Raw genomic sequence first — 27,872 nt, 5'->3', positions numbered from 1 at the left:
GGGGTGCCCCTCTTTGTACTACCACGGTGGGCATCCAGCACCCACCTCAGTATACACTTGGGTTTGATAATCCTGGCTGTTACTTAAGATTTGTCTCAGTCTTTCTATTGATGGTTCAGTGCTTTCTGAAGATATCACCTTTCCGTTTTCTCAAGATTTTCTTTCATTGCCTTTTTCAACATTTAAATACCAACCAGATCATGAAATCTCATTATTAAGTTTTATCTATCTGGAGTGGTATGGCATGTCCTGTGTGAACTCTATTTAATATTTAATAGCCTCTCAAAACATAGGAAAATGTGTTGAAGGAGTACACAATGGTTGGGGGGGGTATTGTCAGAGAAAATGTTTTTGAGGAGCTGGAAGTTGACTGCATCTTTGATGGGAAAATTTGAACAAATGTTTTATGCTCTTAGCATAAGTAAAAAAACACTAAAAGTAAGTAATTTTTTCCCATGTCTACTTCACTGACCTGGGCATCACAAAGAGTCACAAAGAGTACCCCATTGCCACTCTGTCTCCCTCAATTTCTTAGGCCTATGTGGCTGGGTGGAGCCTAGTTAAGGTAGCTGAAGACCCCTCCTCTTGTCCTGGTGCTTCTCTTTCCTTTGGGGCACAATGACCTGGGTGTGAAAATGGTTCTTCTGCTTCTCTTGATTTTTGTTTGCTTTTGTGTTTTGACCACAGCCTGGAGTGCTGTAGGACTCCCTGTTTTGTGCTCAGAAGATGTTTCTAGTGTTGCCATGTTTCTAGTTGTGGATCTGAAATTAGGCCTCCTATAAACTCCAGATCAGTGAATATCTCTCTAACCTAAACTTAATGGAAAAATAAAGAGCATATTAATTTTATTATATAATTACAAAAAGGTCGAACATCTTTTCAGGAAAATATTTTTTTTAATTTAAAATATGTTTTGATACAAACAGTAGGTACCCTTAGAAGAAAGGTAAGAAAGCAAGCATCTACCCAGCACCATATGGTAGTGTTTGCCTGTTGGTGCAGGGTAAGAAGTTTGATAGAGAAACATTCTTGATCAGTGGTTGTTCTTGACTCAGTGAAACAGATTCAGAGAAATGGTAAAGTTTCCATTTTCCTGGCAAAATATAGTTAGAACTACTCTTTACTGGGAGATGTAGCTTCACAGAGGTGTTTAGAAGTGTCATCCCAGAATGGAGCACCTATACTGGCTCCGCACCAGTATAAAAGTCAGTAATGCTCTGATATTTTGGAGTCTCATCAAAGACAGGTAAGGCAAGCAACTCAGTGAAAGGAATCCAGAGAAAACTCAAATGCCAACTGTCCATCCTGACATTCAATGTACATATTTTTCACTTAAGGGGTCCTAAGAAAAATCAATAATGAAGAAAGTTATATCTGTTCAACCATAATACAAAAGTCATAAAACAGAAGTCAACTAAAGCCATGTTTGCCAAAGCCCAGTAAGAAAATGAGCAGCAATACATTGTAAGCAGCAATACTCTCTCTGCTTTGCATTCTTTTCTAAAATCTTATGGAGACGCAAGCAAGGAGCAGCCAAATAAATCACTTGAAAGCATTTACCTGAGATCCAGCCTGAAAATTTTAATTCCCAGGGAAGAGGTAGAAATAGCGTGTTAAAGTCACTCTGTCAATTGTGGGCATCTGGGCCAGTTCACTTGGATTCTCAAATAAATTTTGAACCTAAAAAAAGAGAGAAAACTTTCAGAGATTTTTTTTTTGAAAGAGGAATCTGGGCTTCTCTTTCAGAAGGGAGAATACATGCAATATGTATCATGTATGTTAAGACTGTGGGTTTTAAATAAATCCTCCACTGTTCCATGGATGCCCCCATAGTCAAATCAGTATGGGCAAGGAAGGCTAGTGAAATCTGAGAAGTCACCCTAGCCCTATGCAGTCCTTCCAAAACCTAACCCTGTGAACAAACTTGTAGTATCAGAAGAAGCATTGAAATAATTTCAGGAATTTAGAATCCTCCCTCCCAAGGTCCCACAAAATGAATTCCTTAACAGTTCTACAAAGTTTTCAGACACATACACAGACAAGACAGAGGACCCTTACCTTTCGAAAAATCTCCTCCAGATGGCAACACCAAGAATAGGCTTTGATGCACCGAATCAGTTGGGAGATGAAGAGCGAGCCACCCGTTTCCAGACGCATAGAAATGTTATCTGTAGGTTGAAGTGTTCACACTGTGGGTGTGCTGTCTCAGTGGGGGACAGAAGAGATTCCCAAAATCAAGGTTTTGGGGTCAAGTTTCACTGCAGTTCTTACACAGAACGAGCAAGAGGGCAATGCTGAGTAAAAGTGCATTTTATTTCCAGAGGTCTCCAAAATCATCCTTATACTTTATCAGAAAAAGATTCACCATTTTCACTAGGAAATATATAAACTATAGCCCTCAAGACTGCAAGTGATAGAATAAAGTAAACTCCTTCTAGAACTTGCTATCTAATAGAAAAAAAATCCAAGTCTTGTCAGTCCTTGATTCTGGGCCTCCTCTATAGTATACAAATTTGTTTTCTACTATGAGTTTCTGCAGTGACATGAGGATGAGGGGAAGTTAAGACACATTCAGCAGTATGCAGAGCTTACATCTGGCTCTGTGATTAGGGCTCACAGCTGGCAGGGCATCAGGGATTATACATGATGAGGAGCAAGCCCAGGTAGGCCATATGCAAGGCAAACTCCTTTTCCTCCCTCAGGTCTCTAGCCTCCAGCAATTACTTTTATCATGTGAGTTTCCTTTGAACTAAAGCTTCTCTTTACAGCCCCGCAATATCCAATCTCTCCTTTCATAGAAAATGTCCTGGACCCCCATTCATTGTGACTCAGTCTGTAGCCACCTTCTGATTTTCCCCACTTAATCATCATTCTGTAGAAATTGTCTGTGTTCATTTTTTCCTCCTATATGACTCCTCCCCTCTACCTTCAGAACCCATTTTTGTAAAACAGCTTTGCCCAGAAAGTTGTCTATGATCTCCGAGTCCTAAATGATCCTTTTTCAGGTCACTTATTAAAGGCTCTGATCATTCATATAGGAATCTGTCACTGCTAAAGCCAAAAGACAGTTGTTTTCTGGCCGTTCAAGTTTCATGCTTTGACCTTGAGCTTTGGAGTCTCTTCACTTCATTCTTTACCATCCTAACTCACTTAATAATTTCATTCTTTGAAAAAGTCTCTTACATCTATGTATCAGGTTGTATAAAACAGTTGAATTTTCTCTCCTTACTAAAAGTAGTTTTGTTCCAAAGAAATATGTGTTAATTGCCAACATATAAAGCAGAGACAAGTAAAATTAAGGTAGCTGGAGAGTGAGTGTTGCCTGCCTGATGTTCTCCTGTCTCCTCAGACCAGACCACAGTAAACAAGTAAAGTAGACTAGATGTGAACAGTTCTCTAACCCTCAGCTCATCACATGTGGACCAACATCTTCTATATCTACAATCTACTGTGACTTTCTTGGCAAAGGAAGAATTTTTGTCAGTGGCTGCATAGTCCTAAAAAGCCACTGAACACATTCTAATGCATGCATCCTAATGAATAATTTCTTAGAACTGGACTTAAAGAACAGGAAAGAGGCCTGAGTATGTGGAGCAAGTATGAACTTTTCACTAGTTGGCTTTCTTAGTTGCTAGTAGGTAATCAGAAGGTCTAAACCCCCCAAAAGCTGTACCATTGCTTTATTAAAATATAGTTATTTCTCACTAGTTTGTTTTTTAATTCTTGATCCTCACAAACTGAGGCTATGAGTAATAAGATAAAAAATTGTGAAGCTTCTTCGGGGCAGAGCAGTGGCACAGCAATAGGGCATTTGCCTTGCATGAAGTTGATCTAGGACAGACCTTGGTTCTACCCCCCCCCCCCATGTCCCATATGGTCCCTCAAGCCAGGAGTGATTTCTGAGTGCATAGCCAGGAGTAACCTCCAAGCATCACCAGGTGTGACCCAAAAAAAGCAAAAAAAAATGAAGACATTGAAGAACTGTTTCCTGGGAAGTGACTTACGTAGAGTGCATGATCTGAAAGCAATGAAGTCCCTCTCCACGTGGCTCGGAATTACAGCATCACTCTGGATGGGAAGGGCCATTCCACTGGTCTGTGAGGGCTTTCTAGACCGTCTACATGCGGAGTCTTCAGCTTGATCAGGCACCCAGACCATCCCTTTCCCCTCTGGGAGAGAGCCAGTCTTGTGTTTGATGTTAGACAGACAGACAGACAGACAGACACACACACACACACACACCACACACACATGCACACACACACGCACCCGCACACACATGCACACAAAAACACACAATCTTTGACCTCTCTCTACCTTTACTTCTGGAAAGCTGAAAGTCCTCTACTAGAAACAGTGGCTTCTTACTACTAAGAAAATGACCTTGCTGGTTGATAATCTGAGAACCTATTCTGTATAACAGGACCAATACTTGACCCCTGCCTCCCCAGTAAGAGGGGTTTCTTTATTCTGCTAACAATGGTGCCCATGGAAACACCCTGGATCCTGGACTCTACAGGAGAACAGTACTGAAATCTGCTCCCTCACACTGCTGAGGACCAAACACCAGCCCTATAGGACATCAGTGCATGGCCTCACATGGGCTCCCCAAATCATACTTACTGCCTCGGCAGGCCTGATTGATAATGATCTTGGGTTTATTCCTCAGGTTCTTGCAGTTTCTGTTGTTAAAAGTCTGGAAGACGACATCATCAGGAAGAATATCCGGCTCATCCTCCTTGTGGTTGATCCCACAGATTCCTTTCTGGACGCCATGGGACATGAACACCAGAAATGTGCTGTCTGAAGCTTGATGCTCTTTGCGGGCAGCAAACTTCTGTAGCTCATCTTTCATTTCCTGACAGAGACAATGGGTCACTGCTGAGGGCCTCTGCACAGAGAGGGGGTGGCTTGCCCCAGAATTTTACAGAACAGCACCAGGCACAGAGAGTCCCGGATGCAGGGTAAAATGAAGAAAACTAGCTTCAGACATAAAACTAGAATACGAGAAGCAAAATTTTTGATGTTATTAGGAGATATATCATTGTCCCTGTGTTTTTCAGCAGAAAGTTAGATTTGAGAAGTTTCTGGGCAATGAACTTGAATGCGAGGAAAGTAAGGTGAGGAAGGCTTTGCTCTCATAGGGTTTACATGCTAGATATCTCTGATGTTTTTAAAAAGGTGAGTTAAAGAAAAATAGTTTTCTGTTGATAAGAATCATAAACACTAAGTTCTTTCATTATGCAACAGTAAAACTGGTATAAATTGATTTTTGCAAGGCAGTTTCCAAAACTTATTTGGCCTTCTACCGTTTTATGGGATTAATAGATCGCTCAGAACCCCCAACTCTGAAATCTTCCTTCTTTCAGTAAACAAACAGAATGTTTTCCCCAAATTGTATTGGTGATTATTATTGTTCCCCTAAGCATTCCTGCCCCCACTCATCTCTAGGAGTGTTGGCATCATACACTTTGGGAAACATTAGTTGAAGGCCATTTTGGTAGAGAAGGGTCACAACTTTTTCTATCTTTGTATGTGTGTGTAAAACTCCCTTTCTTTTACCACACACTTGACTCTAGACAGAAAAGATCAAAGTCACATTGGTTCATGCAATTTCCAAAATGAAATTTCTTGAAATGATTCACCCAGACTATTAAGTAGGAGCTGCCTTTCAGATTAAGCACTGCAGGGAATTTGGACATTCTTTAGTGAAATAACTACTTTATTCAGTGTAGCTGCTCTAAGACTTTGCAAAGAGACTATGCTTAGGAAGAGGCTGAAGCCCAAAGCACTCTATTCTTGATCAAATACAGTCCCTGTGATTTTGTTCTTGCATCATGGTTTTTGTCCTTACAGCTGCTAACTAAGTTCAAAACTGTTTAGGAGGAAAGAAAACTTGTCCCATAATCCCAGTCTCTTACCACTGCTGTGAGGTTTTCTTTTATGATCACTGAGTACCCAAGTTCTTCCAGTAGAGCTTCCATCCCCCAGAGGTCAATTTCAGAACCATTTCGATTACTGAGGTATTCAAATTCTTTGTTGTTAATGATAAGGGCTAGGCGAGTTCGACCCTTCTTCTCCATTACTGGGTATATCTGTAAGGAGCAGGTGCAGAGTGAGTTGAAATCAGCCCCCTACCTTTCAGTTTTCAGGCCTCATCTCAAGAAGCCCCCTTAAGCCAAATGCCCTACTCCCATGTTATCTCTCGGGCCCCTAAGCCAAAATAATGAACTGGCTAAAAGCTCAAAATAGAAAAACATCTCTTTGTTGGACCTAGAAAGAATCAAGACTAAATGCACACACATGATTAGAAAATATTCTCTAGAAATGTAGTTGGAAGTTAGATAGAAGCATTCAAAATATGGATTGAAGAAAGATAATCTAATGTAAGGACCCCTTTAAGAGATGCCATGTTTAGATAATACCCTATGCCTTTTGGCTTGATATTAAGGTGTTTATAATAAGAACCTAATAATGGTTGTCCTAGGCTTCTTGTGTGGACATTTGTGGGTTTCTCACCTCATCAGCCCTTTTCGTTTTCATTTCATAAAAATGAGCAGAAGGACAGAGCTTCAATACATCACCACTTGCGTTGCTCTCTAAATGTAAAAACATTACTCGTTAAGCAAGAATATCCATTTCCTTGCAATCATGGTGATATTGTGACTAGCTTCTCCTTGGGAAATGCTTACCTTTAACCCACTGCAAAGCTCAAGAACTATAAAAAAGCCAGATTTTAAATAACTAAACCCTAAATTTGTGGAGTTTACTATTTTCTTTTCTTACAGATTGCATGTACTTCTGTCTTCATTAGTACTCAGGGCCCTAAATAATATTTCAGATCCAACACATTAAATTTAGATAAGCACATAATCCAAGATTTGGGAGGAGGCTTAGTTCATCTAAACTAGTGAGGTCATTATTCAAATATTTCAGCTTCATTTACAATATACTGACTACTGTTGACATTCTCTGAAATAGCTAACAGGACTTAAAACATTCCATGCATTTTAGATAATCCTGTAGAGCATTAAAATATAAACTTTCTAAGCATTAATCCCTATCTTCTGCAATGGAACTAAATATAAAATGTCTAATTTCTTTCCCTGTAAGATCTCATAAATTCTTCCATGATTTCAGTATATCTTCCTTCTCCTACCATCTTATATACACATACAATTATAATACTGTAATTTATTCTGCATTTGTTTTCCCTACACTGTAAAGTTAATTTTAATATGAAATAGGTCATATTTGTATTATTTGTATTTATATTATTAGTATTTAAAATAGCAACTAACACAGATTAAAACTACACAGATTAAAAGCATTTACTAACAATGGTTAATGAATATTTATCATTGCATATTTGAAAATCGCTACCTCTGTACTCTTTGTTTTGTCTTCCTTAGGATACTTCTTTCGAGGAATGATTTGTTTTCCTATACCAGCATACCAAATTCTGTATATCTTGACCAAGCTACCCTACTTTACTTTCTAAGTAAACAAGAGAAGGCACATTCTATCTCCTCTATCAGACCATAGTGTCCATTCTGAAATCTGGAGGGTTCATTGCCCTTATGTGTCCTTGACTGAGTAGTCGATAGATGTTTAGAGTAAGAACTACTGCTTGGGATAATTCAGCATTCTTTTCTGTTTTCTCGCCTTCACTCTTTTTTCTAAACTCTCAAGAGAATTGGGAAGCTGGCATTGTAAGCACTAACCTACTCTGAAAGACTTTCTTAGGTAGGGACAGAAGTGACAGACGAGCCAAATATTCTCAGCCTTGTTCACACTCTTTCTGTTGGAATGTGGGGTCTCCTCCAGATGTCTATCTCAAACACATGGATGAGGGGCAGTTACCTGTTGGAGACAAACCCTGTGCCTGGGCTGATTCGTTACTTTCCTCATCTCCATTCTCATCTTCATTCTCATCTTCAGAGTCTAGGGTAGAATGAAGAAAAAGCTAACGATGATGAATTTAAACCTGGTAATGTTGCCTCTGTATGTGAAGCCCTAAATTCAATACCTACTATCACAGCAGGGAAGAAACAAAAACCAACATACACATTCCAGTCTGGAGTATCTCACATCTATACTGGGGTGTCTTATTTTACTTTTACTTCATAGAGCTCTCTTCTTTTCCTGGAGAAGCTCATGAGTTCTGTTTTTGGTTTTTAAATGCTACATTTATTATCTCTCTCTCATAAAAGTAATTTACAAAATATTTAAGGGTATGCTTTTAAGGTGATTTCTGCAAATAAAAAATCACTGAGAACCTTACTTTTCCTACATGCTTACAGTACTGCCTCTTGAAAACACTGCTTTCTTATACTATCACATAGGATATAAGTTTCAGTTATAGTTACCAATTGTGAGCAAAGTGAAACCTTTCTCAGTTTCATCGTCATCACTTTCAGGCACAAATTCTGAAATAATAGGGGAAAACATGTTAGTTGACCAAAATTTCTAGAACCAACACAGGTCAAGATTTTTCCATTGTCCCAGCCAGGACTTGAGTATGTTCAGTGTGGAGCTACCATGGACATGAAAGAGATTGGCTGCATTCTCTGAGCTCCAGCAGCTTATCTTAGGGAATTCCCACTCCCAGTGAATGAGGAGAGAGCAACATTTCCACTAATAAGAAAATAGCTTTCTGTCCAGTATGCCCATTATTGTGTGTGTAAACATTTTAATGGGATTATTATGCTACTGACCCTACCCTGATCGGTGATTGTGCCCTACCCTAGGGTGTGACCTGGCATTCTGTTCTCATCCTAGGGTGGTACCTGATTCTGCTTTCACCATTGGGTGGTACCTGATCCCACCATTAGGTGGTACCTGATTCTGGGGCATAAAAACAAGGGTCTGTGGAAGGCGAAGGGCTTTTTTTCCTGGACCTATTCTTAGGCCTTTTGGCTTCGGCCTCTTCATGGAATAAATAGCTGTTTTCTTTGGAAGCCTGACTGCTTGTTGGCTTTCTTCCCACCGCATTCACCTCAAAACAGCCGGCTGAACAGGGTAACAGACACGTGGTCCAAGCTGGAGGAGAAAGGCCTCATCCTCCATCCCTCCATCAGTCAACCTCTTCAGGGGCTGCCTTGCAACACCCATATCTAGTAAATAAATATACTTGCTAGAAAGATGATTGTGTGAGGAGAGGGAGGGACAGAAGAATGTAAGATAAGGACAATTAATTTTCAGAGCCTGTTCTCTGGGGGAACACCCTCTTGGTGTGGAGCCTTTATTTCCTCTGGTTTCTGCCTCTCTCAGAGAAGACATTCCATTCCAGAGACTTTTATAGTAGCTTCCCCTGACCCCTTTGATTTGTAAATGTATAACCTTGTTAGGTTAGCATAAACAAGCAACCTTCTGTTAATATTTGCTGTATTTTCTGGTTCTAAACAATAAATATTGTATTCCAAAAGAGAGTCAGGGCTCTCAGTCCAGGAGGCTGACCCCATGCTTTTCTCTCTTCTTGTTTTCTTAATCCTCACAGCCCCCTGCTTCAGGGCCATTCACTGAGGCCTGGTCCCTGGAAGTTTTCCATCTCCCTGCTTAAGAAATAACCAAGAGCACAAAGGTGAATGATAGGAACCAAGGCAGGAACTCAGAGCCACAGAATCACCCTCTCAGAAAAAAGAGGCTGCAGCAAAAGACCCAGTGGTTTTAGGACCTGAAAGTCATGTCAGCAGTGTCTAAGACAAAGAGCCAGTGGAGCTCAGATGCTCTACTCTGCTCCATGATTTCACACTTTTCTGAGTCAAGGAGTACCAGCACATGACATAGAAAACATTACACTACAACCATGACCATGGAAAAACAATGCAGGCCTCCACCATGCTTAGAAAATGAAGATGGTAGCTCTGATGACCTGAAAAGTAAGAGGCAACTATATAGTCTTTCAGATAAGGGCTTTAGAGAAGAAATATGGGGGATGTTCATAGAACTCAAATGATCCGCAAATATGAATCAAGAGGATATGAAAACAGAAATGATAAAACTGCAAACTTAAATAACAGAACTGAAAAACTTGGTAGGAAAAACGAAAACCTCACCTGAGCCTATCAAAGAGAGTAATAGTGGCTGAAGATAGAATCAGTGAGTTGGAAGATCAGATGCATAACAACTCCATACAGCATAAGAGGTTGTAAAAGAGCCTCTAAACCAATGATTAGACAATGGAAAAATTCTTCAAAAATGTGAACAAATGAAAATAGAAGTCTTTGATAAACTCAACAAAAACATCATAGGAATCATTAGAGTCCCAGAGACCCAGAAAGAAAATCCCAAGAAGTATCAACAATCAAGTTCATCTTTGCAGAAAAACTCCAGAGCATGTAACAAAACCACAGTGCATGCAAACAAATTCTACATGCCCAAAGAGTACCAGCCAAAAGAAATCCAAAGAAAGCACTGCAAGACACATCCCAGTCACAGTGATGAGCCCATAGATAGGGACGGAATACTGAAAGCAGTACTATCAAAAAAGGAAAATTAAATTCAATGTGGCATAACTAAGATTTACTGCAAATTTGTCAAAAGAAACCCTCAAGGTCTGAACGCAGTGGTGGCATATAGTGACAAAATTCAATAAAATTAATGCATCATCAAAAGTACTTTACTCAGCCAGAGTTATATTCAGGTTTGAAGGAAGAATACACAGTTTCACAGATAAACAACAGCTTAGAAACTTTATAGATTCAAAACCATTTTTCAGGATGAATTAAAAAATCTACTATATCCAAATCATTGGTGATGGGAATGTTGCACTGGTGATGGGTGGTGTTCTTTACATGACTGAAACCCAAATACAATCATGTATTTAATCAAGGTGTTTGAATAAAATATATATTAAAAAAATAGCTATAAGGAATGGCAATCCATCATGTAATTCACTGCAACTGGAAGATATGTTAAATGAAGTAAGCTAAAAAATCTACTATAATAATGAACACAAGACAGACAAAACTCTTACTAAAATATGACACTACGTCCCATGACAAACATCTTTTTCAATGCCAATGAACTAAATGAACCAATTAAGAAACAAAGTGGCAAAATGGATCATAAAGCTGAATTCAACATTGTTATCTACAAGAAACTCAATTGAATAATCAGAACAAACACGAACTCAAACTCAAAGATTGGAGGACAATCATCTAAGCAAACTCTCCCAAAAAGGCTGGAATGGCCATACTAATTTTTGATAATACAGAAATTGGATTTAAAAAGGTTGTAAAGAGAGAAAAAAAATCACACACCTAAACATATAAGTCCCCAATGATGGACAAGAAAATATTTAAAACATCTGCTGACAAACCTGAAGAAAGTTATTAATAATAATACAATAGGGGCTGGAGTAAAACACATCAGCAGGGTGTTTGTCTTGCATGGGGTCAACTCAGAGGGACCTGTGTTTTATCCCTGGCATCTCATATGGTCCCCCAAGCCTGTCAGCAGTAATTTCTGAGTGCAGATTAAGAAGTAATCCCTGGGGGCCGGAGAGATAGCATGAAGGTAAGGCATTTGCCTTGCCTGCATAAGGTCAGTGGTTTGAATCCCGGCACCCCATATGGTCCTCCAAGCCTGCCAGAGCGATTCCTGGGCGTAGAGCCAGGAGTAACTCCTGAGCCCTGCTGGGTGTGACCCAAAAACCAAAAAAAAAAAAAAAAAAGAAGAAGTAACCCCTGATCACTGTTAGGTATGGCCCCCAAAAACCTCTCAATAACAACACAATAATAGAGAGAGACTTCAGCACTGCATTCTCACCACTTGATAGGTCAACTAGGCTAAAACCTAAGAAGAAATTACTAGCATTGAAAGGAGTAATAGAAGAAATTGGCTACATAGATATATATAGGACTCTACATTCCAGAAAGTTAGATACACATTCTTTTCCAATGCACATGGATCATTGTCCAAAATAAACCACATGATAGCCCATAAAACATACATGCATAAAATTAAGAGGATAAAAATTGTACATATTACATAATCAGAACAACATGTAATGAAATTAGAAGTCAATAACTAGCAGACACAGAAGAAAATCTTCACACCTGAAAATTAAACTGCTCAATATTAAACAATCGGTGGATCAGAGAGAAAATCAAAAGATTCATAGAAACAAATGAGACAGAAGAAACCTATTATCAGAATATGTGAGGCACAGCTGAAGCAGTACTAAGAGGAAAATGTATAGCTTTGCAAACATTCATCAAGAGGTAAGACAGGACCTATACAAATCACTTAAAGCTACAGCTTATAAAATTGTATGTGATAAAAAATGAACAAAAAAAGAAAGATAGAAGGAAATAATACATCTTAGAACAAAAATGTCAATGAACAAGAAATCCAAAAAAATCTGAAAGATCAATGGAAGCAAGAGATGCTTCTTTTATTTTTATTAAAAAATAATCAAAACTCACATAAATGAAGACAGAGGAACATAATAAACTGAATTAGAAATGAAAAGGAGGACATCACTACAAAAACTACAGAAATTCAAAGATTAGTCAGAGATTACTTTGATAAATTCTATGCCACAAAACATGAGAATCTAGAAAAAATAGATAAATTCTCAGTCTTAGAATCTTCCAAGGTTGAACCAAGATTACATAGCATATTTGAACAAAACCATCTCTATTGATTAAATTAAAATGGTAATCAGAATTCTTCCCCAAAATGAAAGTCCAGGCTCAGATAGAATCATTAACAAATTCTTTCAAACCTTTCAAGAGGACCTACTGCCTATATATTTCAGGTTTTTCCAGAAAATTGAAAAAAAAATAGAAACTCTCCAAAATAGATTTTATGAAGCTCATATCACCCTGATACCAAAAGGAGACAGAGATGCCACATAAAAGAGAACTACAGACAAATGCCCCTGATTAACATAGATGCAAAGATCCTTAAAAAATATCCTAGCAAATAGGAGTCAATGCCTCATTAAGAAAGTCATATAGCATGACCAAACAGGATTCATTCTGGAGATGCAAGGATAGTTCAAAATATGCAAGTTAAATAACATAATATACCACATCAACAAAAGGAAAATTAAAAATCACATGATAATATCAATAGATGCATATAAAGAATTTGATAAAATCCAACATTAGTAAAACTCAACAGATCAAAGCCATTTACAACAAGCTGATGGCAAATATTATATAAAATGGAGATTAACTCAAAGCCTTTCCCTTAAGATCTGGTCCAAGACAAGACTGTTCCCTCTTGCCACTCCTATTCAGCCTAGAACTGAAAGTACTTGCCATAGCAATTAGGCAAGAAAAAGATATCAAGAGCATCTAGGTAGAAAAGGAAGAAGTCAACATCTCATTGTTTGCTGATAACATAATCCTATGTTTATAAAATTCAAAAACTACCAAAATGGCAGCTACAAATTTAATGCACAGTAATCAATGACCTTGTTATATACAAATAATAATAGAGAAGAAATAGACATTATAAAACCAACCCCATTTAGAATAGCACCAGAGATATTCAAATACCTTGGATTTAACTTAACTAAATAAGTGAAGAACCTACGCAAAGAAACTTATCAAAAATTGCTTCAAAAAACAAAACAGGACACAAGTAAATGGAGACATTACCTGTTCATCAATTGGGAGGATTAACAGCATTAAAATCACAATACCTGCCAAAGCATCATACAAATGTAATGTAATCCATCTAATGATACCCATGATATTCTTCAAAGAAATAGATCAAACACTCCTGAAATTTATTTGGAAAATTAAGCACCATGGAATAGCTAAAGGAATCCTTAGGGAAAAATGATGGGAGTCATCACTTTCCCCAACTTTAAATTGCATTTAAAAGTAATAGTCATTAAAACAACATGACATGGGGCCAGAGAGATAGCACAGCGGTAAGGCATTTGCCTTGCATGCAGAAGGACGATGGTTCAAATTCTGGCATTCCATATGGTTCCCCAAGCCTGCCAGGGGCGATTTCTGAGAGTAGAGACAAGAGTGACTCCTGAGCGCTGCCCGGTGTGACACCCCCCTAAAAAAATAACACAACATGATACTGGAATAAGGACAGACCTTTAGATAGTCTTGAGTATTCAGAGAATGACTCCCAGAAATGCAATCAATTAACCATTAACCAAGTGGCAAGAAATGCAAAGTGGAGCAAGGAAAGCATCTTCGATAAGTGATGTTGAAACAACTGGTCAGCAACTTGCAAAAATGCAAACTCAGACCTCCATCTAAGATCATGCACAAGGGTCAAATTCAAATGGATTAAAAACTTTGTATCAGAGCCCGGAGAGATAGCACAGGGGCGTTTGCCTTGCAAGCCAGGACCAAAGGTGGTTGGTTCGAATTCTGGTGTCCCATATGGTCCCCCGTGCCTGCCAGGAGCTATTTCTGAGCAGACTGCCAGGAGTAACCCCTGAGCACCTCTGGGTGTGGCCCAAAAACCAAAAAAAAAAATACAACTTTGTATCATACCTGAAAATATAAGTTCTTCTATAAGAACACATAGGTAAAACACTCCATGATATTGAGACTAAAGGCATCTTCAAGGAGGGAACATCACTGTCTAAATAAGTGGAAACAGAAATAAACAAATGGGACTATATTAAGCTGAGAAGCTTCTGCACCTCAAAGGAAATATTGACTAGGATACAAAGGCCACCCACAGAATGAGAGAAACTATTCACCCATTACCCATCAGAGAAGGGGTTAGCATCAAAGATATTAACAGTACTGACAGAATTTAACAAGAAAAAAACTAATTCCATCAAAAATGGGGAGAATAAATGAACAGATATAGATATTTCCTCAAAGAAGAAATACAGATGGCCAAAAGGTACATGAAAAAATGCTCCATATCATTTATCATCAGGGAGATGCAAATCAGAACAACAGTGAGATAACCTGCACCACAGAAACTGGCAAATATCACAAATAACAAGAACAACCACTACTGGCATAGATGAGTGGAGAAATTATCTTTCACTATCTTTTAGTTCAGCCTTTCTGGAAAACAAAATGGATATTTCTCAGGAAAAAAAACCCTGGACATTGAGCTCCCATATGATCCAGCAATATCATTCCTAGGGATATACCCCAGTATCACAAATACATAACACTATAATGCCCTCTGCACTCCTATATTCATAGCAGCTCAATTTATAATAGCCAAAGTCTAGAAACAACCCAGAAGATGGCAGAGGAGGAAATGGGGGACATTGTTGTCAGGAAGTTGCATTGGTGAAGGGTGGTAGAAAGTTTATGGCTGAAAGTCAATTACAAACAATTTTTTTACCAGGGTTTTAACCAGGGTGTTTAAATAAAGAAAGTACTTTTTAAATAACCAAAATATTAAGTAAAGTTTTTGTTGGAATGTAGTAGTTTTCATATTGAGGAAGGCAAGTCTATTCTCTGGATAAAAAGCAAAAATTCTGATGCAGAGGTGAAGTTCAAAGGATGTTTTCATGAAAACCTGTCGTTAGAGTGCTGTCGATCATGCTGCTTGAAACTTTCTAAAAGTTAGACTTGCAATATTAAAAATTATCCCAGATATATTCTCAATTCCCAAGAATTTGGACTATACTATACAGTTTTGTATTTTACTCTAGAGAAAGTGAACTCACCCTGACACCTTTTTCTAACTATAACATCTTAAAATCAAAATTTTAAAGAAAATATTTTTACAGGTTATCACAAGTATTTAATGATTTATAAATAATACATAAATCAAATGTATACATTTTTATTTATTATATGTTCATGTAAGCACCTTGATTACAGACATGATTGTAGTTGGTTATCAGTTATATAAAGAACACCCCCTTCACCAGTGCAACATTACCACCACCAATGCCTTCCATCTTTCATATCCTCCCAATAACCTGCACTTGATAAAGTTTTTTTTTTTAAGGAAAACATGTATTGAGTCACACTCTAGAGATAATCATATATCAATGATCTACAAATTCTTAAATCCATCATGTTCTTTTTGAACAAAGAGAAACTGGCTTCCTAGAAGTGCATTACCAGAGCTAAGGCTGAGATATGCATAGTACAGTTGTTTTTCTCTTCGTGAATAGCTTTAATCTCCTAATGACTTTGAAATCCCAGAAAGAGAAACTCAGAATACTTAGAACACTCCGATCATTCAGCATCAGCACAGTAAATTTATTCCATGGGTATTTTCTCAGCACTTTCTGTGTCAGGTACTGTTTTTGCGGGGTGGGATATATTCATGATGAAAATAAAGACCTTGCTATATAACAGTTTAAAGGCTAACAGTGGCGAGGCTAACTGGGGCATCAGTTACCATTGGACAGAAAGGAAAGGGTGGCTGTTGAACAAAAAGTGAAATATGCAACAGTAGAAAGTGTATGAAGCTACTGACACAGAGAAGGGAACATTTGCAGTATCAAATAAGATTTTTCATCTGTCAGGAAAGGTAGGACAGGAGAGTGTGTCAATTTATTTGCTATTTCTCAAAATAATAAGGCAGAAAAGGCATTAGAACAATAGATACTCACTTAAACTCAGCTGTTTGTTGGCGTTGCCAACAACAAGGTATATCTTGTCTGGGTTTTTCTCTGTGAACTTCTCAATCAGACTTTCAGTCCCTTCTATTAAGTTGCTGATCCCACTCCCTAAATTTTTTAAAGTTCTCTTGTTTACCACTTCATTGTCTACCAAGTTATCCAAAAAACCATCCACCATGGTCTTGGCCATCAATTTCATTGCTTCCAATGGATCATTTATCCCTGTAAAATGACAGAAATTTAGATATTGGTAGGTCTTTAGAAATCTGGCACTGTAGGCACAGGTCTCAGTTTTGTTTTGTTCATTTAGAAGACTCTTCTAGAAATGTCCTAAACACCCACTTCTTGCATTCTATTCTTAAAAATTCTGACTTGACAAGCTAAGGTGAAGCCAGGGTTTTTGATGAAAGTTATTTCTCAGGAGACACCAAGTGTTGCTGGTCTTAGCCCAAGTGAGAGCTCATCTTTGTCACCAGTTCTGCCTGCCTTGTGGCGGAACTGAGCCAGACCTGGGAAGCAGGGGCCTTAGGTCAGAGTGTGTCATGCAGGATCCCTTCCCTCTCCGTTAGTTGGATCCCTCGCCATTTTTCGCTGCTTGAAGGCTCCTTTGTGTCCTTTGGCAGCTGGCAGGACTGCCATGTGGGCACAGATTGAGCATGGAACAGAGCAGAAATGTGGAGCAGGAAACCCAACTTCCTTCAACTCTCTGTCCTCTTACCCTGCTACATATAAAGTGGGGGAAGGAGTTGGGGGTTAGTAGGAATCTAAAGAAAATCCTGAAATCATGGGAAAGTATAAAGGACCAAATGTCCCTGCCTGGTCCTTTCTTCCAGGAAGTTATGTAAGCTTACATGAATACATACAGAGACAGCTTCTAGAAACCTCTCTCCAGGCTAGAACAAGACTCTGTGGTTAGGGACCCTCTGTCCTCTCCCCAGATCTGCTCCTGAGCAGAAACTTCCCCTCAAAAATAAGCACAAATAACAGGAAAAGTGGGGCTACTCACCAGCCATGGCTGTTCAGCTCCTGGGCAGGCGAAAGAATGAAAAAGAAAGTAACTTTCGTATTTGCTCTCTGAGGAAATGCCTAACGGAGAAAAGGCAGCTGTTTTTTCTTATATTTTGCCAGATTAGGTTTAGACTCCCATTTTGCCTTCAGAACACAGGAAGCAAAAATCGCTCTGTTTTGCTCTAAGATCACAGAATTTCCACAACCCAATCGAATGCACACCCTGATGCCTGTGATCCCTGTTCCGTTGATATTGTAAAATGCAGTTAATAAATCACATTTGCCCTCTTATGGCTGCTGCCTCGGCTGCTGTAACAGGGAAGGGTCACTTCACTAAAACTGCAGGAGTGAGCCTGCAAGACTTGAGAGGAGTGAGTGATCTCCCTAGAACATATATACCCACATAAATTACCTATTTTTGTCTCTGACTGCTGATCTGCTTCCTTATCACTTATGGATAGTTTTGTTTATCCAGAATAGTAGGAGTATATTTTGAATATTTTTACTATACCAGGGATTTAATACAGTTTAATATACTTTTAGTACACTTAATACACTTACTTAAAAATTGAGTTTTAGGAACATGTAAGATCTTTGGCTTGCAAAGGAAACCATAGGAAATTCTAGAAGGGGGTTGGATTTTACTCTGTACGGGAAACACAAGGCTCTGTTTAATTTGCTCTGTTCTTCCTGTCTTCTTTAAAATGCCAGGACCACACTAATTCTATGAACAGCTCTTCTCCATGGCTTCTGGAACTGCCCCCTCTGATAACTACAGACTTGCACTAGGACATGGGCTGGGCCAACAAGCCACAGGAGAACAGCACGCTGCCACCAAATCCAGAGTCAGAAGCAAGTGTTCTTCAGCAGGCCCTTGGCTGTGTTTCTCTGGAGATAGAAACACCCACAGATTGCAGGGCACCAAGCCAAGTCCCCCAAAAAGGCTTCATTGTCATCACATTCATTTTCTTTAACCTTTATTCTTTGGTTTCTTCTATTTTCAGATCAATTTGGTATTTTCTAACTTCTCAAGTCAATACTGACTTGGCCCATTTTCCTTCAAATTTCATCTGGAGTCCATGATCACACAATGGTTATTGGTAGTGCTTTATAGAATAGACATTCTAGCACCCCACTTTCCACCAGTGTCTCTGTTACTCTCCACCACTGTCCTAGTAGCCCTTCCAAATCCTACCCCACTCCTATCCACTACCCATCCACACCAGCTCCCCTACCCAGCTGTGGTTATGTTTTTTATTCGAGACCAGTTACCAGTTTCTGTTGCCTTTGAGCATTTATTTCCTTATAATATTTTTTGTAAACCCCAGATGATATCTGTCCCTATGGTGTGTGACTGCATTCAACTTTCAGATCCATCTTGAAGCTGAAAGCTGCATTTCTTCTTTTCTCACAGCCAAGGAGTAGTTCCATATTTCTTCATCTAGTCATCTGTTTTGGAAACTTGGATTACTTCCATCTATTGGAGAATGTAAACAATAAGGTTTTTGTGCATAGTTACATAATTATAAATGATTTTTGTATGGATATATACTTTAAAATATTTTTCCAACCAAAGGGAGGTATATGGTAGCTATGTTATTGGATTTTTAATATTTGTATGTATTAGTTGGTGGACAAGGTCTTTATGAATACAAGTTTGGGGATCTTTGTGATGTGCCTCATGTACTAAGTAAATAAATATAAACCCAAGAGTAGAGCAATAGTCGAATGGGTAGGGTGCTTGCCTTGAACTCGGCTGACATTGGCTCAGTCTCTGGTGTACCATGTGTTTCCCTGAGTTTGCCAAGAGTGATTCCTGAGCACAGAGGCAGAAGTAAGCCATGAGCATATTTGAATGTGACCCAAAGAATAAATAAAACACACAAAAAAGAATAAGAAATAAAAATATTAATTAAATAATATAAAACAAAAATAATTAAAATAATAAACAAATGTTTATGATGTATACATAAAAATAAACAGGTAATTAAATGATTGAATCCATAATTAATCATTCAATAAATAATTTAAAACTTAGCTAGTTCTTATTATATAATGTAATAAATATGCTATATTATATATACTGTTGTATTATCATCACTTGCACAGCCCTTACCATTTAAATCTTTCCTTGCCTCAAAAGGGAAATATCCAGTGTCTGATAGCTCAGATTCTATTCAAGTCCCACTGTACTCAGCTACTAGCTGTGGACAGTATCTATCTATTCTGTTGGTTGTTAAATCTAAGTATTGTCACTCCTATGTATATACCTTAGGAACATAAAAATGCAGTGCAAAAATTTCCTTTGCATCACAGCACTATTTGCAATAGCCAAAATCTGGAAGCAACCCAAGTGCCAGGCAACAGTCTGGCTAAAGAAACACAATGCAATACTATGCAGCCACTAGACCACTAGAAAAATAAAGTCATGAAATTTTCACATCCATGGATAGTTATAGATATTATTATGCGAGTGAAATTAGTCAGAGGGAGAGGGATAAACATAGAATCATGTCGTTCATCTGTGGGATATAAAAGAAATAAAAGACAGTTTGGAGATAATATCCAGAAACAATAAAGATGTGTATTAATAGGCACAGTCCATGTTGGGAATCTTGCCACAAAAAGAAGTGTATACAGTTAGTGTAGAGAAGGGTCTACCATTAAAGGGGCATGCATGGAACAATGTCATTAACAGTAGTGCAAAACACAGTGTCAAAAAGAAGAGAGAAAGAAGAAAATGCCTGCCCTAGAAACAGACAGGAGAAAGGGGAGATGGTGGCAACAGAAAAGGGCATCAAGGAAGGCATTAGTGAGTCTATTGACATTGATGATTCGAAATGTTCACTGGTGAATGTTGTTGTACATTGTATGACTGTAACTCACTCATGAACAACTTAATCTGTGATTAAAACTGTAATATGAACAACCTAGTAACCATGGTGTTTAAATAAAATAGAAACAAAATAAAACAAAAATAAATGTAGATATTGTGAGAGTTAGACAAAGTCCTCGCTTACAAACTCTTGTAGTAATATGGATCTCAAATGTGCCATTACAGTTCTATTTAAATCTAGAGCTTCTATTTTTTTTTTACTTGATAACCCTCTACATGTGATATATTTGCAGGTCCATTCACTTAATGAGACAGAGGCTGTGATACCAGGTGGGGGCATGTAGTGGTGGACATTAGGGCTTCCACCTGTGTGTGAGATTGTTACCAGATTGTTACCCCACACCAATGACCCAAACACTGTCCAGCATTGATGAATCTGGCCCCAAAAACCCAGCCCAGGTATTAAACTTTTGAAGTTTTTCCAGTTCAAGTTTCTTTGAACATCTCCATCTCACATCCATTATATATTCCTTTAAAACATTTACATTTACAAGGGAAATAATTTAGATCTCTTCAGTGGTCCTCATAGTATTTGCTAGAACTTTCAGCCAACTAAGCTGTCCACTGAGTCAAGGAGGTGGTGCTATTTGGATCCTATCATGCAAAGAACCACCCAGGACACCTAGGCAGTATTTAGGGAGCTTCTGGAATACCTGGACACTATTCAGGGATCACTACTTGGGCATCACCTGTAAGTATTTAGGAGACACATGAAGCTGGAATCTCACAAAAGTGGGGAACGTCCTTGCTCAGGGCACCAACCTCTACATTACTTACCTCTGCTGCCTTCTCTAAATTGTAATTTTCTCTCTTCCATAGCTGGAATTCCCCGTTGCTTTCGTTTCCCTTGAGCTAATTTTTGCATTTTTGTGCAAATAATTCAAGATTGCGCCATCTTGGACCAAAAAAAGAGTCCAATAATAATTAAACTTGGCAATAGCGTAGAGAATAATATTCCCCTTTTGCTTGAAAATGTGCAAGTATTTGGAAAGAAAATTATGGGCAAAATAAAAAGAAAACTGAATTCAGTTATGGAAGGACAAAAGATAATACAGGAATCATTTGCTAAATCATAATAATTTATTAAAGAAAAAAAATGAGGCCAGCTTTTGCTGGCAGAGAAGTCCATGTGTGCCATGCTTTACCTGATCCAGGTTATTGTGCTTTGCACTGGTTATATACAGATTCATGGACAGGCTGCATGCATGAGTCTACATCATTTGTTTGTTTGTTTGTTTGTTTGTTTCCACAGCATCTGCTTGTCTCCTGCTCCGGGGCTGCACAGTGGAACTTTACTTGGCCATTTTCAAGGGAACTTTGTTTCATATTAGAAGACCACCTTGTTCACCTTTGTTCCATTTCATTTGCTATCACTTTATTGAGATAATTTTAGAAGCTATAAAGAAGAGCTGGACTGCCCAGCATTTCCTGAAAGGGAAGCAAAAGCACAATGTCATGACTTGAAATTTCAGTTCAACTCTCAGCGTGATACTGAACTATCTTCCTATCTTCCTGTGGATTCAATCAGTACTCTTTTGTCTGGTCATCAGAAAAACCTCAGAAGAGTTTTGATACTGTGTGCTAAAAAGGTGATGAATAGAGCCTATGTTCACTCAAGATATCATTTTGTAAAAGTTTACCATGCTATACTCTCTGCTTTCCCCTTAGAGAATCACATGCAATACTGTCTGTTTTTCCCATGCCAGTTCCCATTCTTGGAAATAACCATTCTGTGGATGGTTGATCTGTAACACAGGATCCACATTTCTCTGTCTCTTTTGACTCCTTTATTTTTTTCCCTTAGGTTGTAGCTATCTGACATGTGCAACATATATGGGTTTGAATATGTCTGTCCGCACTCACTACGATGTTCACAGATTTGATAAGCATCTAGACTTGAACCTACAACCCAGTAAATGCTTGATAGGGAATTAAATAATGAAACCCCCAAATATGGTTCTGCAAGCTAATTCGTGTTGAAAACCTTCTTTGTTGATATGTCTCCCTAAGCATGAGGTAAGAGAGATGGAGTGGGTAAAAAAATTTTGGGATATATGTCAAAATACAATTTTAATTATTTGTGAGGGAGATTAAAGATATGATTTAATATAATGTCATATGAAATAGTCATGAGTAAATTTATTGTTTAGTCTAAACCTGTTGTACCATTCTCAAATGATAGCATGGAGGCTTGAATTCAATTCTGAGACCCGACCTGGACAAAGTACAAACCTCAGAGTGTATTGTGATGTCCATCTTGAAGAGTCAGGAAGCCCTTCAGTACTGATGCCACTTTTCAGTCCAGGCCCTGCTTCATGCTGCCTGTTCAAAGTAACTGATGCTTGTGATGTGGCCCCTGTGCTGACAGCATCAAAATCACTGTTTCCCTCAGATATTGTCTCTGTTCTCATTTCTTCCAGAACCAGAGACTGTATCTGGTCATTTAATGTGTGAATATGGGTGAGGTTAAGAAAAAGAGAAAAGCAGAGATGGGCATAAACGATAGTCAAAGCATGAATAACTTTGTTAGAACACTGATTACATGAAGTCCTTCATTGTTTCTTACTTTTTGTCTTGGTTTGGTTCACCTCTTTGACTGATCAATTTATAGGTTAGAAAATTTATAGATTGATACAGGTATTCTATTGAGAGATTATTAGTAAAATAACACAAAATATTGGTAGAATAATATATAATTTTATTGGTAGAAAAATGATAGTATCTAATCATTGAATCACTATCTATACAAAGAATACTAATCTAACCAGGCACTTCATTGAGTTGTCCTTTTCATAGACCTGACCCACCAATATTATTTTCCCATTTATTTTATACTTAACTGTTTTCAATGACCAGGAAAGAGGTAGAAATCTTTTGTCAGGGAATTCTGCTCAATAGTTGGCATCTGGATATTATTATCTGTTTTGTTAAATGACTGTTGTACCTAAAAATGAAACAAAAATCTGGATAAGACACTCCTGTATCTACTCATAGCAAGTCCCTCGAAGTATGACTGTTTTCTGAAGTTCTGCATTGATTAATATTCTACATGTGAAATTTCTGTTATCCTAAAATGCTCCATGCACAATCTAACCCTGAAAGCTTTATTTAGCAAAGTTTACCCCATCACTGATGAAGTGGCTAGAAATTGGAAAACATTACCCCTACCCTGAAGTGCAGACCCTAAATTTTTTAAGTGCTCTGATCCATCCCATAAGGGTCAGGCCTCCAACTACAACCTACAAATAGATCTCCAATGTCTGTCTATAATGGGTGTGTTTGAAAATGATGGATTTCTCTATGTTTATCTAATCTGTATTTTATATATTCTCTGCCAATATTGAATATATTCCTTGTGATATATTATCCCACACCCCATTTACCACCTTACAGAACCCTTCCCATCCTCTTACCCCCTCAACTCTGATCCATTTTCTCTCCCTATTTAACCGTATTTACCCTCAATTCTTAACTCCTCAGGAACTGGGACCTTCCTTTTATCCCAGAAGGCAGCCATCAAACTCCCAAAGTGAAAGGATACCTTCACAGACCCCCATGTCTCATCCTGGGAAGAAGCTGCAGCCACTGCATCTGCTGGCTCATTTGATGTGGCCCTGTTTCTCCCACCACCCTTCAATGTGGACTATTGCTTGCTACCCTACCAGCTTCAGCTTCAGAGGGACTCCAAGCTTGAGGAAAACTACCTGATCCATGACTACCACAAACCATTTATCAGACTCCACAAGACTATGGTGCAATAAAAATGTGCCCTGGATCTTATCCCCGCATCAGACTATCTCAAAAGCCTTAATGGGGATATCTATATGTTTGTTTGTTTCTGTAGATGCATTTCCTTAATAGTTATATCCTTAGTGTTTATTTTCATATGTAGAAGTAGCCTTCCTCATCCCTTTGGTTTTTGTTTGTTTGTTTGTTTGTTTGATTTGTTTTGTTCTTTTTTTAATTTTGCTCGTTTTGGCTTTGGTTAATAGTAGCTCAGGTCAAAACCATGGCACAGAGAATGTAAGTCTTGATATTTTTACCCCCAAATGCACCAATAATATTATATGGTATCATTCCTTTTTGCATGGGTACACTAAAATGGGAAAACCTTATGTACAGAAAGAATTTCTTATCCAATAGAAATAAGAACCCATACATTTTATAATGCAGGGGTGCCTTCCACCCTGAACATTTGTCATAAGGGCTTGACATAGACCTCAATTGATCAGATATCAACTATCCAACCCTGAACCCCAGATCTCTCTACCTTAATACTGGCACTGTTTCCTACACCAGTACCAGAAATCAAACTCCCCCAATATTAGGAGGCCCTAATATTGCTCTGGAACCAACTTGCTCCAGAAAAGGTTCATATTACACTTTAATGATGAGGAAACAGTAACAACTTGATCAAAGGGCATATTGTCCTACCTCACTGCCTAAGAATTAGATGAAATCAGAAGACATTCAGTCCCAGAATCTGTACAAAAACCAAGATCTCCAACTACAGAAAACTGACTAAGATGACTATCACTGAGCAGAACTGTTCTGTAACCATAAAGAAAGACCTCGGCATGAGGCTGGAGCGGCGGTGCAGTGGTAGGGCATTTGCCTTGCACGCGGCTAACCTAGGATGGACCTCAGTTCAAGACCCCCTTCCCCGACCTCCCATATGGTTCCCCAAGCCAGGAGCGATTTCTGAGTGCATTGCTAGAAGTAACCCCTGAGCTTCACCGAGTATGATCCTAAAACCAAAAACAATGACAACAACAACAAAAAACAAAAACAAGACAAACAAAAACATAACAAAAAATCTGTTTAAAAATTGTCATTGCATTGTCATTACTATATCATTAATATATCTTCATTTAAAAATATCTGCTGGATTAAAAAAATTGAGATACCTCTCTATGCTGTCTTTTAAATTCTGTCCTTTATATTATTTTTTTAGAAATGAAGTGAAAGGTGACATTGCCAGAAACATACCATTAACTTGGACTACCAGGTTAAGGAAGTTTTTTTGATGTTCCTATGTACATTTTCTTCTCTACCCTTCTTCCCCCTTTATATATAAATGATTCTGTAGGTACTTGCATTATCATAGCTCTCAAAGCCAAGGGGTATTCTGAATACTTGGGTGGGGAATAAATTAAAACTTTCACACTGCGTTGTGTTGTACTGATTAATCAGGCACTGCTTATAAAATTTTCATAGTAGGTTTAGTTTTTTTGTTTGTTTTTAGTTATATTGCTTATTAATGTGTAATTTAAATATACTATGAAGAGGAGAGCCATAAGCTAGAACATTTGGGAGGAATTGTCCTCATGAGTTAAGAAAAGAAAAAGTGTTGTTAAATTGCTCTATTTATCTGACAAAGTTGCATATGGATAGTATTTAGAATCTGAATTATATATAAATCTGGAAAAGAGAGATACTGTGGAGTAGGTCAGTATTGAACGAGCTAACTTTCAAGGCTCTCCTATCATGCTATTTAATTTCCAAAGAGAAAAACCAGCAGAGTAATGGTATTTCAAGAATTCTAATATTTTTTTGTCTTGTAGTGTCTTGTTAAAGCTATGTAGATGAAAAACAATAAGGTACATACGTTAAGTTTTTTCATTGTCAATGTTAGAGAACCCTACCCTTTCTAGGTGCCCTGGTTTCCTGGGCCTGCTCAGTACAGTCTAATGGGTCCTTATGCCAGGCCTCAATACTGCCAGGGAATCAAACCAAGGGAGAGGACCCTCCATGTCATATATCAGGAAGCCCAATGCCAAAGGAAAGACAACTTCATGATTGGCTTTCCTCTGGGCTTGGGTCGGTGCTCTAGGCCAAGAGTCATTTTATACTTGGAGTCTAAGTCAAACCCCTTTTGGGGAAAGATTATTTTTAAGCTTAAAAGGGCTGCCATTATAAGTAGTATGTAATATATGTAACATTCTCCACTTCTTTTAAAATAAAGTGAATATTTATAATGGAAAAAAAGAGAGAAAGGAAAGACTTGGTGAGGTTTGAAAACTAACATGCTTTCCTTTCTAATTGCCCCAATGTTTACAACACCTATGTAAACAATCAGAAACAAAAACAAAAATGACACATCTGCCCCATTTTTGTTTTCTTTTCATTTTTTATAACTTCTAGATAGGGGCCCCTGCAGTTTTTTATAGAACCACAGAACATGAATCACCTTGCTTTACCTCATATTTCTATGCCTTCCTACAAATGGAGAAAATAAAAAAAATAGTGGATGGGACCCAGGGGCCAAGTGGCTTCAGGAACATTCAGTAGAAATAAAATATAGTCAAATCTAAATGCCCAAACCAAATTCAACAGAAGCATGAAAATAGAATCAAGAGATCCAAGGTATAACAAGCAAAACACAAAATGGACTGTTATACTAGCAGTACAGTAGACTAAGGGTGAAGCTATGGGATGTATGCTAGGAACTATGGTAAAGGGAGGACAACACTGTTGGTGGGGATGGCCCTAATTTCCTGTTTCTATGTGCCTGAAATATAACTTTGAAATACTTGTAATTCACATTGGCTTCAATAAAAAAATTTTAAAAAGTCACACCTCATACTACCAGTATGTTTCTAACAAAAGAAGGAAACATGAGTTCATTCATTTATTCATTTTCAAAAATATGATGTGACAGCTAGTTGAGATGTGGAGAACATGTGTGTTTATGAAACCTGGATTTGAGTGACTGATGACAGGTCAAAACCAAACAGGTGCAGTATATATATACTGAGTATATAGAGGCAGCACAGTGGAATAAAAGAAAGAAGAGGGTGAGGAATATCAAGCCGCTCAGTTGAAATAACATTACCCTTGATTTCTCTTTCCCATGTCTTAGTTTCACCTACTAGCATGTTCTATAATTCCATGTTTAATTTTAACTAGTTATTTACCATCCATTTTTCTTGCACAAGAATGGTTGATCTTAAAACACGTAAGTTTAATCTTTTTTTAATATAATTTTTATTTTGATCATAGTGGCTTACATATTGTTGACAGTATTATTTTAGGTACATATTTACATAAAATCAAGGGGGATTCCCATCACCAAATTGTCCTCCCTATACCTCCATTTTTGTCCTCCCTCCCATTTCCTCTTCCCTCACCCCCAGGGCGGCTAGAATATGTGGTCCCCTCTGTATCTGACCTACTACTTAGTAGTCTTGCACCTGTTTGGTCTTGATGTCTCCCTTATTTCCCCCTCTAACTGGAGGCAGGACTAGCTAGTTCAAGATGCATGGTTTTGTTTGAAAAAGCGAAAAGTAATAAACTGGGGTAAGAGTTTAATATGCCGAAAATGGGTGGAATCCTTCTAGGGGCTCTCTTCAACGATTTGAGAGATGAAGGAGATAAAGAAGGTGAAACACTCCACCAGTACCAGAAGAAGTGTCAAATATCCAGTGAGGA

At 38.1% G+C, this 27,872-nt stretch overlaps 1 protein-coding gene and 1 long non-coding RNA gene across 2 annotated transcripts; both read right to left on the bottom strand.

Moving 5' to 3' along the window:
* Positions 1–1,144: 1,144 nt before the first annotated feature.
* Positions 1,145–21,306, bottom strand: LOC126016454 (caspase-12-like). Its single transcript, XM_049779024.1, has 11 exons — positions 21,219–21,306; positions 16,529–16,759; positions 8,370–8,429; positions 7,864–7,944; positions 6,520–6,599; positions 5,922–6,095; positions 4,624–4,858; positions 4,005–4,169; positions 2,059–2,168; positions 1,561–1,680; positions 1,145–1,342 (listed from the first exon to the last, which is right to left on the bottom strand). Exons 1-10 carry the CDS (start codon positions 21,304–21,306, stop codon positions 1,582–1,584), a joined length of 1,323 nt encoding a protein of 440 aa, XP_049634981.1. The 3' UTR covers positions 1,145–1,342; positions 1,561–1,581.
* Positions 21,307–21,667: 361 nt separating this feature from the next.
* Positions 21,668–23,381, bottom strand: LOC126016084 (uncharacterized). The gene is made up of 2 exons (XR_007498255.1): positions 23,282–23,381; positions 21,668–21,869 (listed from the first exon to the last, which is right to left on the bottom strand). It is a non-coding gene; the product is annotated as an uncharacterized LOC126016084 (long non-coding RNA).
* Between the last annotated feature and the right edge of the window lie 4,491 nt (positions 23,382–27,872).

The sequence above is a fragment of the Suncus etruscus genome, chromosome 8, assembly GCF_024139225.1.
Source record: "Suncus etruscus isolate mSunEtr1 chromosome 8, mSunEtr1.pri.cur, whole genome shotgun sequence".
NCBI lineage: Eukaryota > Metazoa > Chordata > Mammalia > Eulipotyphla > Soricidae > Suncus > Suncus etruscus.
Note: the sequence above shows the minus strand (reverse complement) of the source record. Positions and strands in the feature narration are given on the sequence as shown.

Coding starts and splice junctions, on each gene's coding strand:
- LOC126016454 (XM_049779024.1), bottom strand. CDS start 21,306: ATGCAAAAATTAGCTCAAGGGAAACGAAAGCAACGGGGAATTCCAGCT. Junction 16,760..21,218: donor ATTTAGAGAAGGCAGCAGAG/GTAAGTAATGTA, acceptor GTCATTTTACAG/GGATAAATGATCCATTGGAA. Junction 6,096..6,519: donor AAACGAAAAGGGCTGATGAG/GTGAGAAACCCA, acceptor TGCTCCTTACAG/ATATACCCAGTAATGGAGAA.